Source organism: Lucilia sericata, unplaced genomic scaffold (assembly GCF_015586225.1).
Source record: "Lucilia sericata isolate MDLA Ls3-8-SP2 unplaced genomic scaffold, ASM1558622v1 Contig001661F_arrow, whole genome shotgun sequence".
Lineage (NCBI taxonomy): Eukaryota > Metazoa > Arthropoda > Insecta > Diptera > Calliphoridae > Lucilia > Lucilia sericata.
The window spans coordinates 11,820-28,005 of record NW_023995574.1 but is presented as its reverse complement, the minus strand read 5'-3'; the positions used below and the strand labels follow the sequence as shown (position 1 = coordinate 28,005).

The 16,186-nt window shown below is 27.4% G+C and overlaps 1 protein-coding gene across 1 annotated transcript in view; it reads left to right on the top strand.

Annotated features, from left to right (window-relative positions):
• The window catches only part of LOC119612361 (leucine-rich repeat-containing protein 4B-like), a 33,366-nt gene extending 17,301 nt beyond the window's left edge, over positions 1-16,065 (top strand). The window contains exons 2-7 of the mRNA XM_037968169.1: positions 8,617-8,803; positions 12,151-12,294; positions 12,601-12,811; positions 12,879-13,064; positions 15,392-15,547; positions 15,618-16,065. Coding sequence (XP_037824097.1) covers positions 8,618-8,803; positions 12,151-12,294; positions 12,601-12,811; positions 12,879-13,064; positions 15,392-15,547; positions 15,618-15,790 — 1,056 coding nt within the window. The 5' untranslated portion in view covers position 8,617 and the 3' untranslated portion in view covers positions 15,791-16,065. The remainder of the gene's footprint in view (positions 1-8,616; positions 8,804-12,150; positions 12,295-12,600; positions 12,812-12,878; positions 13,065-15,391; positions 15,548-15,617) is intronic.
• The last annotated feature ends 121 nt before the right edge of the window (positions 16,066-16,186 follow it).

The window sequence follows — 16,186 nt, the reverse complement described above, 5'->3', positions numbered from 1 at the left end:
ACAATAGAATATACTATAGTCTGGATTATAGAATAGACTGTAGTCTGGACTATAGAATAGACTATAGTCTGGACTATAGAATATACTATAGTCTGGACCATAGAATGGAGTATAGTCTGGACTATAGACTGGACTATAGTCTGGACTATAGAATGGACTATAGTCTGGACTATAGAATGGACTATAGAATGGACTATAGAATGGACAATAGAATAGACTATAGCCTGGACTATAGAAGAGACTATAGTCTGGACTATAGAAGAGACTATAGTCTGGACTATAGAATAGACTATAGTCTGCACTATAGAATAGTCTGGACTATAGAATAGACAATAGTCTGGATTATAGATTGAACCATAATCTCGACTATAGAATGGACTGTCTGGACTATAGAATGAACCATAGTCTCGACTATAGAATGGACAGTCTGGACTATAGAATGAACAGTCGAGAGTCGAGATTTTTGCAATAAAATCTATTTACAATTTAAAGAATTCAAGAAATTTGATTACAATTTTCTAACATCCCTCGTAGATTTTAAAGTAAAATGCAAAATATGTATATAATTATCTAGTGCATTTAACAATAAAAAATTTGCTGACATTTTTCCCTACATTTTAAGACCTTTTTTTCAACATATTAAGTAGATATTTTTAATATAATTATTTCGTTTGCTGTTATTATAGAATTTGCGTGTTTAGCGAATATTTTTCTTTTGTTATAAACAAATTATTTTGTTAAATTGAAATTTTGTGATTGAAAAGGAAATGCTTACCTAGAGAGAATGACAAGACACCCTTAAATGCATAAATTATGATTTTGTACAAAAAAAAAAAAAAATGTTTTGAAATTAATCATCTAAAAAAGTTAAAATAACTATTTTTTATTTAACAAGTATGATTAAATTTCATTTAAACAATATATATTTTTATGACTAATTGAAAGTTACTTTTAAGTTGAATAACTAAAAAAAGTCTATAGAATATTTTTGTTATTTTTGCAAAAACATCATTATCGTTATTTTTGAAATTAGCAGTTGTTTTTACTGTTTAGTAATACTTATGTATTATTCATATTTTATTGATTTATTGCGGTATCAAAGTCTTCGAGGCATGTTTTCTGAAACAGTCAAGAGAAATTATATGAAATAATGTATTTAGCGTTAATTTAAGTTTTAATAATTAAAAAATAACCATTTTCTTTGTTTGTTTTCTGGATAAAATATCGAAATTCCCAATGATTTTAATTATTGCATTTAGTATAAAATGAACATATGTATTTCTATTACTTTTTCTTAGTTATTGAATCAGAATTTTTTAATAAAATAAAGTAGTTTTTTATAAAACGAATAGAATTTTTCAATATACTGCAATCGGTTGAAAAGCTATATCCGGTCATTTTAAGATATGAGTTATTTCATTTAGAATGACATTTCCGATTAACTAAGTACTACACTAAATCTTGGAGAAGTCTTAACTATAGTCTGGAATAGAGACTAGACTATACTCTGTCCTATAGTGTTGGTTAAGGTCTGGACTAGAGAGTAAACTACATTCAGAAGTATAGAGTAGAATATAGCCTCGACTATATAGTAAACAATAGAGCTACCTATTCTCCGGACTAGAAGTTAGAGTAGACTATATTCTGAACTATAAAGTAGTAGTGTAGTTTGTACTGTAGATTAGACTAAAGTCTGGACTATAGAGTAGACTATAGTCTGGACCATAGAGTTGACTATAGTCTCGACTATAGAGTTGACTATAGTCTGGACTATACAGTAGACTATACTCCATACTATAGTGTAGATTATAGTATAGACTAAAGATTTGACTATAATCTGGAGTATAGATTAGACTATAGTCTGGACTATATAGTAGACTATAGTCTGGACTATATAGTAGACTATAGTTTTTACTATTAAGTTGTCTATAATATGGACTATTAAGTTGTCTATAATCTGGACTATTAAGTTGTCTATAGTCTGATTAAATAGTAGACTATAGTCTGGACTATAGAGTAGACTATAGTCTGGACTATATAGTAGACTATAGTCTGAATTATAGTGTAGACTATAGTCTGGACTATAGAGTAGACTATAGTCTGCACTAGAGAGTAGACTATAATCAGGACTATAGATTATACTATACTATAGTCTGGACTATAGATTAGACTATAGTCTGAACTTTAGAGTAGATTATAGTTTAGACTATAGAGTAGACTATAGTCTGAACTACAGTGTAGACTATAGTCTGGACTATAGAGTAGACTATAGTCTGGACTATAAAGTAGACTATAGTCTGGATTATAGAGTAGACTATAGTCTGGACTATACAGTTGACTATAATCTGTGCTATAGAGTTGACTATAGTCTGGACTATAGAGTAGACTCTAGTCTGGACTATAGTGTAGATTATAGTATGGACTAAAGATTTTACTATAATCTAGACTATAGAGTAGACTATAATCTGGACTATAGATTAAACTATAGTCTGGACTATATAGTAGACTATAGTTTTTACTATTAAGTTGTTTATAGTCTCATTAAATAGTAGACTATAGTCTGGAGTATAGAGTAGACTATAGTTTGGAATATTGAGTAGACTATAGTCTGGACTATAGAGTAGACTATATTCTGGACTAAAGAGTAGACTGTAATCTCTCTTGTAGAGTAGACAATAGTCTCGCCTATATAGTAGACTATAGTTTGGACTATAGAGTAGACTATAGTCTGGACTATAGAGTAGACTATATTCTGGACTAAAGAGTAGACTGTAATCTCTCTTGTAGAGTAGACAATAGTCTCGGCTATATAGTAGACTATAGTTTGGACTATAGAGTAGACTATATTCTGGACTATAGAGTAGACTATAGTCTGGACTATAGAGTAGAGTATAGTCTAGACTATAGCGTAGACAATAGTCTGGACTATAGAGTAGACTATAGTCTGGACTATAGAGTAGAATATAGTCTGGACTACAGAGCAGACTAAAGTCCGGACTATAGAGTAGACTATATTCTGGATTATAGAGTAGACTATTGTTTGACCTGTAGAGCGGTCAGAGTAGAGTGTTTTCTATACTATCGAGTAGAATATTCTCTGGACTATAATTTGCAATATAGTCTGGACTATATAGTTTTGGCTATAAAGTATACTACAGCCTATACTTCCTCAGATTTCTTTCATTTTATTTAAAAATATTTTTACGACAGATTTTCCGCATTAACTTTAGTCATAAATAAATAATAAAGTTAAAACCAAAATGAAAACTTTTATAAAAGATTCATTTATTACCTGTCACCAGCTGAGTGGGTTGAAGGTGTTAAGACACCATAAAATTATGAATTTTTAAAACATATTTTATACGTATAATTTTTACGAGACACATTTAATGTTCCCTAACAAAATTATAATCTTAAACATATTTTCTCGATAAAATCTAGAAAATCAGCTGAGTAAAATTCTAAGATTTTTAGATTTTCCAAATGTTCTTTGGAAAAGGTTTAAATACTTGCTAGTATTATATTTATGAACAAATAAATTTTTCTTTTAAAGACCAAAGTGGGCGTAAGAGTATTTAAAGTATTTAAATTTATAAGTATTTCTTTTGAAGTTTATAAAGTGACAAATTTTAAGGTTACAAATGTAATAAATTTCCTCAAAATTTTCTGTTGAGTTCGAAAAAGAAAACATTGATATAGATTAATATTTACTGGGAAGGTGAATGAGTAGATATTCAAAAATATCTCTTTCATATTTACAGTTTCGTCATTATTTATTTAAGTAGTAGTAAAATGTTTTCCAGTATCTTATCATTTAGTACTAGGTATAATAGATAGATCTAAATTGATAAGAAATGAAATACGAACGAATATTTCTTATCATAGTTGACATATTTCTGTTATTGTTTTAAAATCTTATCTTTTAGAAAAATATGTAAGAAATGTAATGAAAGCAGAAAGAATTGCAGCTAAAATTATAAACTTTATTGGAAATATGAAGTTCATTTTGTAATTTTAATAATAAAGTAATTTTTATGTTAGATTAAGACAATTCGATTCGAATCTACTTGTAACTAAAGTGAATAGTCTTGCCAATAGATCAGTCTATAGTCTTGACTATAGATCAGTCTATCGACTTGACTATAGATCAGTCTATAGACTTGACTATAGATCAGTGTATAGTTTTGATTATAGATCAGGCTATAGTCTTGACTAGAGATCAGTCTGTAGTCTTGACTATAGGTCATTCTAAATTTTGACTGTAGAACAGTCTATAGCCTTGGCTACAGATCAGTCTATAGTCATTACTATAGCTCAGTCTATAGTCTCGACTATAGATCAGTCTATTGCCTTGGCTACAGATCAGTCTATAGTCTTGATTAAAGCTCAGTCTATAGTCTCAACTATAGATCAGTCTATAATCTTAAATACAGTCTATAGAGGTAACTATAGATCATTCCATAATCTTGAATAAAGATCAGTCTGTAGACTATAGATCAGTCTATAATTTTAAATGTAGATTAGTCTATAGACTTGACTATAGATAAACCTATAGACTTGACTATAGATCATTCTATAGTTTTGACTATAGATCAGTCTATAGTCTTGACTATAGATCAGTCTATAGTCCCAACTAGACATCAGTCTATAATCTTGAATACAGTCCATAGACTTGACTATAGATCAGTCTATAGACCTGAATATACATCACTAGACATCAGTCTATAATATTCAATACAGTCCATAGACTTGACTATAGATCAGTCTATAGACTTGACTATAGACTGATCTATAGACTTGACTATAGACTGATCTATAGTCTTGACTATAGACTGATCTATAGACTTGACTATAGACTGATCTATAGTCTTGACTATAGACTGATCTATAGTCTTGACTATAGATCTGTATCTATCTATCTATCTATCTATCTATCTATCTATCTATCTATCTTCTATCTATCTATCTATCTATCTATCTATCTATCTATCTATCTATCTATCTATCTATCTATCTATCTATCTATCTATCTATCTATCTATCTATCTATCTATCTATCTATCTATCTATCTATCTATCTATCTATCTATCTATCTATCTATCTATCTATCTATCTATCTATCTATCTATCTATCTATCTATCTATCTATCTATCTATCTATCTATCTATCTATCTATCTATCTATCTATCTATCTATCTATCTATCTATCTATCTATCTATCTATCTATCTATCTATCTACTCTATCTATCTATCTATCTATCTATCTATCTATCTATCTATCTATCTATCTATCTATCTATCTATCTATATCTATCTATCTATCTATCTATCTATCTATCTATCTATCTCTATCTATCTATCTATCTATCTATCTATCTATCTATCTATCTATCTATCTATCTATCTATCTATCTATCTATCTATCTATCTATCTATCTATCTATCTATCTATCTATCTATCTATCTCTATCTATCTATCTATCTATCTATCTATATCTATCTATCTATCTATCTATCTATCTATCTATCTATCTATCTATCTATCTATCTATCTATCTATCTATCTATCTATCTATCTATCTATCTATCTATCTATCTATCTATCTATCTATCTATCTATCTATCTATCTATCTATCTATCTATCTATCTATCTATCTATCTATCTATCTATCGATCTTATCTATCTATCTATCTATCTATATCTATCTATATATCTATCTATCTATCTATCTATCTATCTATCTATCTATCTATCTATATCTATCTATCTATCGATCTATCTATCTATCTATATCTATCTATCTATCTATCTATCTATATATCGATCTATATCTATCTATCTATCTATCTATCTATCTATCTATCTATCTATCTATCTATCTATCGATCTATCTATCTATCTATCTATCTATCTATCTATCTATCTATCTATCTATCTATCTATCTATCTATCTATTATTATGCAGTTCAAAATTAAACTTATGAATTTTGAACTAATTCTCACGAGAGTATGCATTTTGTTGTACTAGAAAAAAAATCAAGTTTATTTTTAACAAATTTCATCTAAAGGTCAGCACCAGATACCACCCCATCCATTATTCCACAAACAATCAAGAACAAAACTAAATAAATTAAATGAACGGTTAGATAGCATGAGATCAAAACACACCTCTAAATTTATCCAACTAAATACGAACTTGAAAATCTAGGCCTGTCTGTCACTGAAGGTTTCTCCTCCCCACAAATACTATAAATGTCTGAGTTCGGATTAAACAAAAGCACTTACTTAGCAATAAATACGACTTATGTATGATATTGCTGTTGTTATTGTTTTAAAACATTTGTTGTAAATTTGTGATAAATTACTTCGATGACATTTTTACTATTTCGTTAATTTGTGGTATTATTTAAATTGTAGTTTGAAAAACTATATTAGAAATTTATTGTACATATTTTCACATTTTCCTTTATGCAAATCAATGTTTTTTTGGAAAAGCGGCGATAGGCATGAATGAATTTTGTTTAAATAATTTTGTTATTAAGGCAAGGCATTGATCTTCAAAAGATCAATTAAATTGTTTATAAATAGAAATTATAAGTATTAAACGATTAACACGTAATTGATGATGATTATTGGAAAAAATTGAAAATTTTAAAAAATGTATCAAAGAAATATTATTTAAATACATACATAAGTACATACATATTAGGTCTGTTCAATAACTAAAAGCTGTTATTACATGTAACAAATTTTCATTAAAAGTAATTGAAATTTATATTTAAATACAAAAACATTTTTTTTGTTATTGAACAGATTTGATCTTTTATATCTTTAAGTTCATTATCACTCAATTGGAGTCTTAATGGAATAAAAAGGTCTCAATTTTATAAATATTGTGTCACATCTCTACAATGACCAGCATTTGTCATAATAATTAAAAAATATTAAAATACCAATTTAAACAAACAAACAGTTCAGTGTCCTGTTTTATTGTTGCCTTCCTTTCTCACTCTCTCCTTAGCTCTTTCCTAAAATACCTCACACATGTTAACAAGTAATTGTGAGGATATCAAATTTCAAACCACAGCCGAAACTCATTGACCATAAAAATGTTTTTAAATACAAATTTCATGGTACACTTTTGTTTTTTTTTGTGAATCAAGTACCAAATTCCTTTAAGTGTGAACCAATGCAAATATATTGAAATATTTCATCATAATTTTGTTGTAGATCCCTACAGGAGATTTTTAAATGTGTTTAATTTGTTGAAACATTTGTAATTTTTTTTTAATTTTCAATAATTTTACTATTTTTGGGAAATTTTAAAATATTTCCTTTTTTATAGGAAATTGTCCATAATTTCAATCTTTTCACAGGAAATTTTCAATAATTTCTTTTTTTATAGGAAATTTTCAATAATTTCCCTTTATGAAAAATTTCAATAATTTCCCTTTTTATACAAATTTTCAATAATTTCCCTTTTTATAGCAAATTTTCAATAATGTCCCTTTTAATAGGAAATATTTAATAATTTCCGTTTTTATACGAAATTTTCTATAATTTTCCTTTTTATAGGAAATTTTCAATGATTTCCCTTTTTATGGGAAATTTTCAATAATTTCCCTTTTTATGGGAAATTTTCAATAATTTCCCTTTTTATGGGAAATTTTCAATAATTTCCCTTTTGATAGGAAATTGTTTATTAATTTCCCTTTTTATAGGAAATTTTCAATAATTTCCCTTTTTATAGGATATTTACAATAATTTCCCTTTTTATGTAAAATTTTCAATAATTTCCTTTTTTCTAAGAAATTTGCAATAATTTCCCTTTTTAGAAGAAATTTTCAATAATTTCCCCTGTTATAGGAAATTTTTAATAATTTCACTCTTATAGGAAATTTTCAATAATTTCCCTTTTTCCAGGAAATTTTCAATAATTTCCCTTTTTTTAGAAAATTTTCAATAATTTCCCTTTTTCTAGAAAATTTTTACTAATTTCCCTTTTTACAGGAAATTTTCAATAATTTCCCTTTTTATAAGAAACTTTAAATAATTTCCCTTTTTATAGCAAATTTTTAATAATTTCCCTTTTTAGAAAAAATTTTCAATAATTTCCCTTTAAGAAGAAATTTTCAATAATTTCCCTTTTTATATGAAATGTTCAATAATTTCCCTTTTTATAAGAAATCTACGACAATTTCCCTATTTATAGGAAATTTCCCTTTTTTCAATTATTTCCCTTTTTATAGGAAATTTGTAATAACTTCCCTTTTTATAGGAAATTTTCAATAATTTCCCTTTTTATAAGAAATTTTTAATAATTTCCCTTTTTAAAGTCAATTTTCAATAATTTCCCTTTTTAAAGTCAATTTTCAATAATTTCCCTTTTTAAAGGAAATTTTCAATAATTTACCTATTTATAGCAAAATAATAATTTTGTAATATAATCTGTAGTGATCTTAACAAATTCGACTAAATCCTAAAAATACATTATTAACTGTCATCTTCATACCATTGTTTAACTAAAAATTAAAAACTGAAACTGACCCTTTATTTATTGCATTCAAAACTAATTTGAAATTCCTCCGTTTTTTTCTTCTTCTCATTTTAGCATGGAACTCAGTTCAGTGATCTTGCAAATTTCATTTCTTATAATTTTTGGCAAAATGTTGGCATTCGGTTTTGTCGGTCCCGAAGAGCGAAAGTGTAAATATTTGCGAGTGGATAAATTATTGAAAATACGCTGTTACGATATGAATCTGAAGGAGGTGCCGCAATATCTTAAAACATCTGTAGAGGTAAAGTGAAAGTGTTAATTTAATAAAAGTAAAATTTATGTAAATTTTGTCTGAACAAAAGTGGTTTTATCAGTTTTAATTGAATTAGATTTTCAATTATTTTTCGTTGTCATTTTAAGTGATCATTAACTTATGTGAACTTGATTTGTTGCATTTTTTCATACATTTGTATGTATGTGTGTATCTATGTATGTACTTTGTTGAAAGATCAAATGAATGAATGTAAATTAAATGGATTTGTATTTTAATTAAATGAGAAAGAAGAATGTTTGTGGTATCCACACTATCAGTGTACATGTTGTAACTTGCTGCAAATGTCACTCAGGGTTCGGAATAATTGATAAAATAAATGTTGTAGCTTAATTGAATTAAAACAAATGAATAAATTATTAGGTTTAATAGTAAAATAAAGTAATTTAAAATCTTAAATTTTTGAATATGTTTAAAACTTTTAAAGAAAGACACTTTCTTAAAGAAATTTAATTGAGAACACAATGAAAGAGAAATAAAAGAGCAATGTAACTTATAAAAGAGCAATCTTATACATATATAAATAGTGATTTTGAACGTGTGGTTAACAACTTTTTAACCGATTTTTAAATTTTATATAATTTTGAAACACAATTTTGTCTTCCTATTTATTATTCTTTATGAATAAGTTTAATATTTTTTTACAAAATTTTAGTGGGAAAATTGATATTTCCTGCACACAGTTTATGTTTTACTCCTTTAAAGTCAGGGTTGGAATTATTAAGAACAATAACAACAACAACTTCCATTTGTCGGCAATTGCGACAATTTATATCAATAAAACTTTATACTGCATATAATCATACAAAAGAACTGAGGTTTATTCGAAATTCTATGAATGCTGCTACAACACAAACCAAACACGATAACAATATTGCACTAAGACCCCGTTTTACGATGACATTTATATTGTTTTTCATAGGATATTGTTTAATAATTTGTCTATTTATAGAAAATTTTTATTAAAATTCCTTTTTATAGGATATTTTCAATAATTTTTCCTTTTTATAGAAAATTTTCAATAATTTCCCCTTTTAAAGGAAATTTTCAATAATTTCCCTTTTAAAAGAAGTTTTCAATAATTTCCCTGTTTTACAGGATTTTTTTTTTCAATATTTTCGCTTTTTAAAGGAAATTTTCAATAATTTCCCTTTTTAAAGGAAATTTTCAATAATTTCCCTTTTTAAAGGAAATTTTCAATAATTTCCTTTTTTAAAGAAAATTTTCAATAATTTCCCTTTTTAAAGGAAATTTTCAATAATTTCCCTTTTTAAAGGAAATTTTCAATAATTTCCCTTTTTTAAGGAAATTTTCAATAATTTATTTTTTTAAAGGAAATATTTAATAATTTCCCTTTTTATAGGAAATTTTCAATAATTTCCCTTTTAATAAAAAATTTCAATAATTTCCCTTTTAATAGAAACATTTTCAATAATTTATATAATCTCCCTTTTAATAGAAAAATTTCAACAATTTCCCTCTTTAAAGGAAATTTTCAATAATTTCCCTTTTTAAAGGAAATTTTCAATAATTTCCATTTTTAAAGGAAGTTTTGAATAATTTTCCTTTTTTAAAGGAAGTTTTGAATAATTTTCCCTTTTTACAAGAATTTTTTCAATATTTTCCCTTTTTAAGGGAAATTTTCAATAATATTTCCATTTTATAGGAAATTTTCAATAATTTCCTTTTTTAAAGGAAATTTTCAATAATATTTCCTTTTTATAGGAAATTTTCAATAATTTCCCTTTTTATAAAAAATTTTCAATAATTTCCCTATTTATAGGAAAATTTGAATAATATCCCTTTTTATAGGAAATTCTCAATAATTTCCCTTTGTATAGGAAATTTTTAATTATTTACCTTTTTATAGGAAATTTTCAATAATTTGTCATTTTTATATGAAATTTTCAATAATTTTTCTTTTTAAGTAAATTTCAAATAATTTCCCTTTTCAAGGAAATTTTAAATAATTTCTCTTTTTATAGCTAATTTTCAATAATTTCCCTTTTTATAGATAATTTTTAATAATTTTCCTTTTTAAAGGAAATTTTCAATAATATTTCATTTTTATAGGAAATTTTTTAATAATATCCCATTTTAAAGGAAATTTACAATAATTTCCCTTGTTATACGAAATTTTCATTAATTTCCCTTTTTATAGGAAATTCTCAATAATTTCCCTTTTCAAAGAAAATTTTCAATAATTTGCCTTTTTAAAGAAAATTTTCAATAATTTCCCTTTTTATAGCAAATTTTCAATAATATCCCTTTTTATAGGGAATTCTCAATAGTTTCCCTTTTTATAGGAAATTTTCAATAATTTCCCTTTTTTTATAAAATTTCAATAATTTCCCTCTTTATAGAAAATGTTCAATAATATCCTTTTTTCAAAGGAAATGTTTAATAATTTCCTTTTTTATAGGAAACTTTCGAAAATTTCCCTTTTTATAGAAAATTTTCAATAATTTCTCTTTTTATAGCAAATTTTAAATAATTTCCCTTTTAATAGAAAATTTTCAATAACTTCCCTTTTTATAGAAAATTTTCAATAAATTCTCTTTTTATAGCAAATTTTAAATAATTTCCCTTTTTATAGGAAATTTTCAATAATTTCCCTTTTTATAGGATATTTTCAATAATTTCCCTTTTTATAGGAAATTTTAAATAATTTCCCTTTTTATAGAAAATGTTCAATAATTTCCCTTTTTAAAAGAAATTTTCAATAATTTCCCTTTTTAAAAGAAATTTTCAATAATTTCCCTTTTTATAGGAAATTTTCAATAATTTCCCTTTTTATAGAAAATTTTCAATAATTTCCCTTTTAATAGGAAATTTTCAATAATTTACCTTTTTATAGATAATTTTCCGTAATTTCCCCTTTTTAAAGGAAATTTTCAATAATTTCGCTATTTCTAGAAAATTTTCTATACTTTCCCTTTTTTATAGGAAGTTTTCAATAATTTCCGTTTTTATAGAAAATTTTCAATAATTTCGTTTAAAAAAAAATGTTCGATAATTTCTAAATTTTTAGGAACATTTCAAATAGTTTTCAGTTTATAAAGCAGAGGAATAGTTAACCAATTCGATCAATATAAAAATGTACTGCAAAGCGAGGTTGTAGTGTAATATGAAATACATACATTTTGTATGGCATAATTGACGCTCAATTGATCTTAATTATTAAATAAAACACTTGTTCCAGCTATATGGCTGGCTTCCAGCAACAACTAATATACATTTATATATAATTTTATACTATTTAAAATAATTTTAAGAAAAATTTATTAAAACTAAATATAAAATGTATTTCTTTGCAGGTTTTAGATTTATCATTTAATCGCATTAAGAAACTTAAACGCAGCTCATTTCAACCCTATACAAGTGTTAAGTATTTATTACTCTATGAGAATATGATACAATCCGTGGAACCGGGTACCTTTTCACATTTAACATCACTACAGGTAAGTGACACTTTTTCACAAACGTTATAACACAATGACAGTTTTATTACTGTTATAATAAAACAAAAATGTTATTCACATACAAATTATCAGATTAATTATTTCACTCATTACGTTTGAGATTAATTGTTAACAAATCATTTTACTAAATAAGAAACATGCAATTGTCATATTAACTAATTACATTTTAGACAATCGCCTGTAACTAACAAATTATTTGAAATTATTATTAAAAATAAATCTCACACAATAATTATAACACTTTTGTTAACAAGCGTTTAATAACATTTTTGTATTCCCTTACAGGAAATAGATTTATCAAATAATGCTCTTATGACCATACCGTTGGAGCTGTTGCAATTACCCTCTTTAAGAAATCTATATATAGATAGTAATGAATTGACTTTCTTGGAAAGAGATCTAGAGGCTTTGGAAACTCCTATAAAAGCTCCTTTAGAATATTTAAATGTGGCCGATTGTGGTCTACAGGATATACCCGATTTGGGTATATTACCAAGTAAGTTTTTTGTTAAATTACTTTTTAAAGGAATTTGATTTAATGTTCAAATATTTTTTTCTTTCAGAACTTTGGCATATAAATGCCTCTATGAATCCTTTAATGGACTTAAGTATTGATCGTTTTGCCAATTTGTGCAATCTGAAGAGTATAGATTTAACACGCACTCAACTATCACAGTGTCAGTGCCAGCAGGTTAATAATCACTTAAGAAGTTTACAAGTGAAGACAAAATTTGTTCCAGTTTGTGTGGGTAAGTTGAAAGATAAAATTGATTAAGTCTTTAGAAAAGATTAAAGTCCAGACTATAGAACATACTAGACTGTAATGCAAACAATCGGCTATACTATAGTCCACACTATAGACCATATACCAGACTAAAGTCCAGGCTAAAGTCTAGCCTATTATCCACACTATAGACTAGACTGCAGACCAGACTATAGAGTAAACTACAGTACAGATTATGAACTAGACCAGATTATAGACTAGACTAAAGTCCAGACTATAGAATATACTATAATCCAGAGTACAGACTAGACTATAGTCCAGAATATAGACTAGACCACAGTCCAGACTATAGACTAGACTAGACTAGACTATAGTCCAAACTATTGACTAGACTATAATCCAAACTATAGACTACAGACTGGACTATAGTAAAAACTAGAGGCTAGACCATATTCCAGACTATAGACTAGACCCTAGTCCAGACTATAGACTAGGCAATGATCCAAGCTATAGACTATGCAATAGTCCAGACTATAGACTAGACCATATTACAGTCTATAGACTAGACTTTAGTCTAGCCTACAGACTAAGCTATACTCCAGACTGTAGACTTGACTTAAGTTCAGACTATAGCCTAAGTTATTATCCTCACTATAGACTCTAGTCCAGGCTATAACTAGACAATGGCCCCAACTATAGACTAGATTATACTCCAATCTATAGACTATAGTCCTGAATATAGACTAGACTTTTGTTCAGACTACAGACTGAACCATAGTCCATTCTAGAGGCTAGACTATAGTCCAGACAAGAGTCTATACTATAGTCCAAGCTATAGACTAGACTATAGTTTAGACTACAGAATAGACTATAGTTCAGACTGTAGATTGGACTAAATTTCAGACTGTAGACTAGACTAAAGTTCAGACTATAGACCAGCCTATTAACAACACTATAGACTAGACTATAGTCCAGACTATAGAGTAGACCATAACCCAGACTATAGACTAGACCATTGTCCACACTATAGACTAGACTATATTTCAAACTATCGACGATAGTCCAGACTATAAACTAGACTAGACTATAGTTTAGACTACAGAATAGACTATAGTTCAGACTGTAGACTGGACTAAATTTCAGACTGTAGACTAGACTAAAGTTCAGACAATAGACCAGCCTATTAACAACACTATAGACTAGACTATAGTCCAGACTATAGACTAGACCATAGCCTAGATTATAGGCTAGCTCATTGTCCAGACTAGAGTCTAGACCATAGTCCACACTATAGACTAGACTATATTTCAAACTATCGACGATACTCCATACTATAGACTAGACTTTAGTCCAGACTATAGACCAGGTTAAAGAAGAGACTATACACTAGACTTTAGTCCACACCACAGACCAGACTATAGACCAGATAATAGTCGAGGCTATAGACTAGACCGTAGCGCAGATTATAGACTACACCGTTGTCTAGACTAGAGTCAAAGCCATAGTCCACACAATAGACTAGAATATATTGAAAACAATCGACTATAGTCAAGACTATAGACTAGACTTTTCCAGACTATAGTCCAAAGTAAAGACTAGACGTATTAACAGTCCAGACTATAAACTAGACCATAAGCTAGACTAGAGTCTAGAGCATACTCCACTATAGACTAGACTATATTTCAAACTACATACTATAGTCTAGACTATACTTTTTTCAGACTATAGATCAGACTATAGATTACACCAAACTATAGACTAAACCATACTATAGACTAGACCAGACTCTAGACTAGATCAGACTAGAGTACAGAGTATAGATTAGACCATAGTCCTGACTATAGACTGGACCATAGTCCAGATTATAGACTAGACCAAAAGCCAGACTGTAGACAAGACCATAGTCCAGACTATATACTAGACTATAGTCCAGACTGTAGACTAGACTATAGTCCAAACTATAGATTATACTATAGTCCCGATTATATATTACACTAGAGTATAGTCCGGACTATAGACCAGACTATAGACTAAACCATACTATAGACTAGACCAGACTATAAAGTAGATCAGACTATAGTCCAGAGTATAGATTAGACCACAGTCCAGATTATAGACTAGACCAAAAACCAAACTGTAGACTAGACTATAGTCCACACTATATACTAGACTATAGTCCACACTATAGACTAGACTATAGTCCAGACTATAGACTAGACTATAGTCCAGACTATAGTTTATACTATAGTCCCGATTATATATTACACTAAAGTATAGTCCAGACTATAGACGAGAAAGAATTTATAAAAAAATACAAATTGTTAACAAATTGTTCTTCCTAAATATTTACAGAAGTTTTAGAAACCTCCATCTGTCCACTGCCTTACAATTTCACCATCGATTCTGAAACATTTCAGACATGTAAGACTACGGTGAAAATAGCAGAAGCACGAAGTATGTGGATGCTGGTAGCGGGCTGCGCGGGCGGCGTACTAGCAGTTATATTAGGTAAGTTATAAAGCTAAGATTATAAAAAAACAATCCGAAAATATATATTCTATTCTAATTTTTGTTTCAGTGGTCTGGTACTGCATCTACAGACGACGCAAGAGACGTAATAAGAAATTAAGAGCCGCTGCCTTGCATCGCAAAAGTTTAGTTATATCGCCGAAAAATGCCATAAATAGAAATGAAAAGGAATTTCACTGCATCAATCACAAAAATGAACTGTTATACTGTGATACTGCCTAAATAAAATTTTAATTTTAATTGAAATTGAAACCCTTCCTCAAATATTTACCAAACAATTAATTAGTTTTTAAGTCCATAATAACATTAATGCCATATGACTTTGTTTTGTAAAATAAAATTTAATTTATTATTTTTAACGGTTCTATATAGTTAGTGCCTTAGCTTGCTGTAGAAATTAGTATTATTAATTAAAGTTTTAATTAAACAATCACACAACTAGTTAATTAATAGTTTCATTAATATAATTAATATTTAATTATTATTAGAAATATTTTTTATAAAATCTTATAAAAAATTTTAAAAAAGCCAATCACAAAGGTGCCTTATTTTTTAAACTAAATTTATTGTTTAATATTTAATATGTTTAGTCAATTAATTTTTTTTTTAATTATTTTA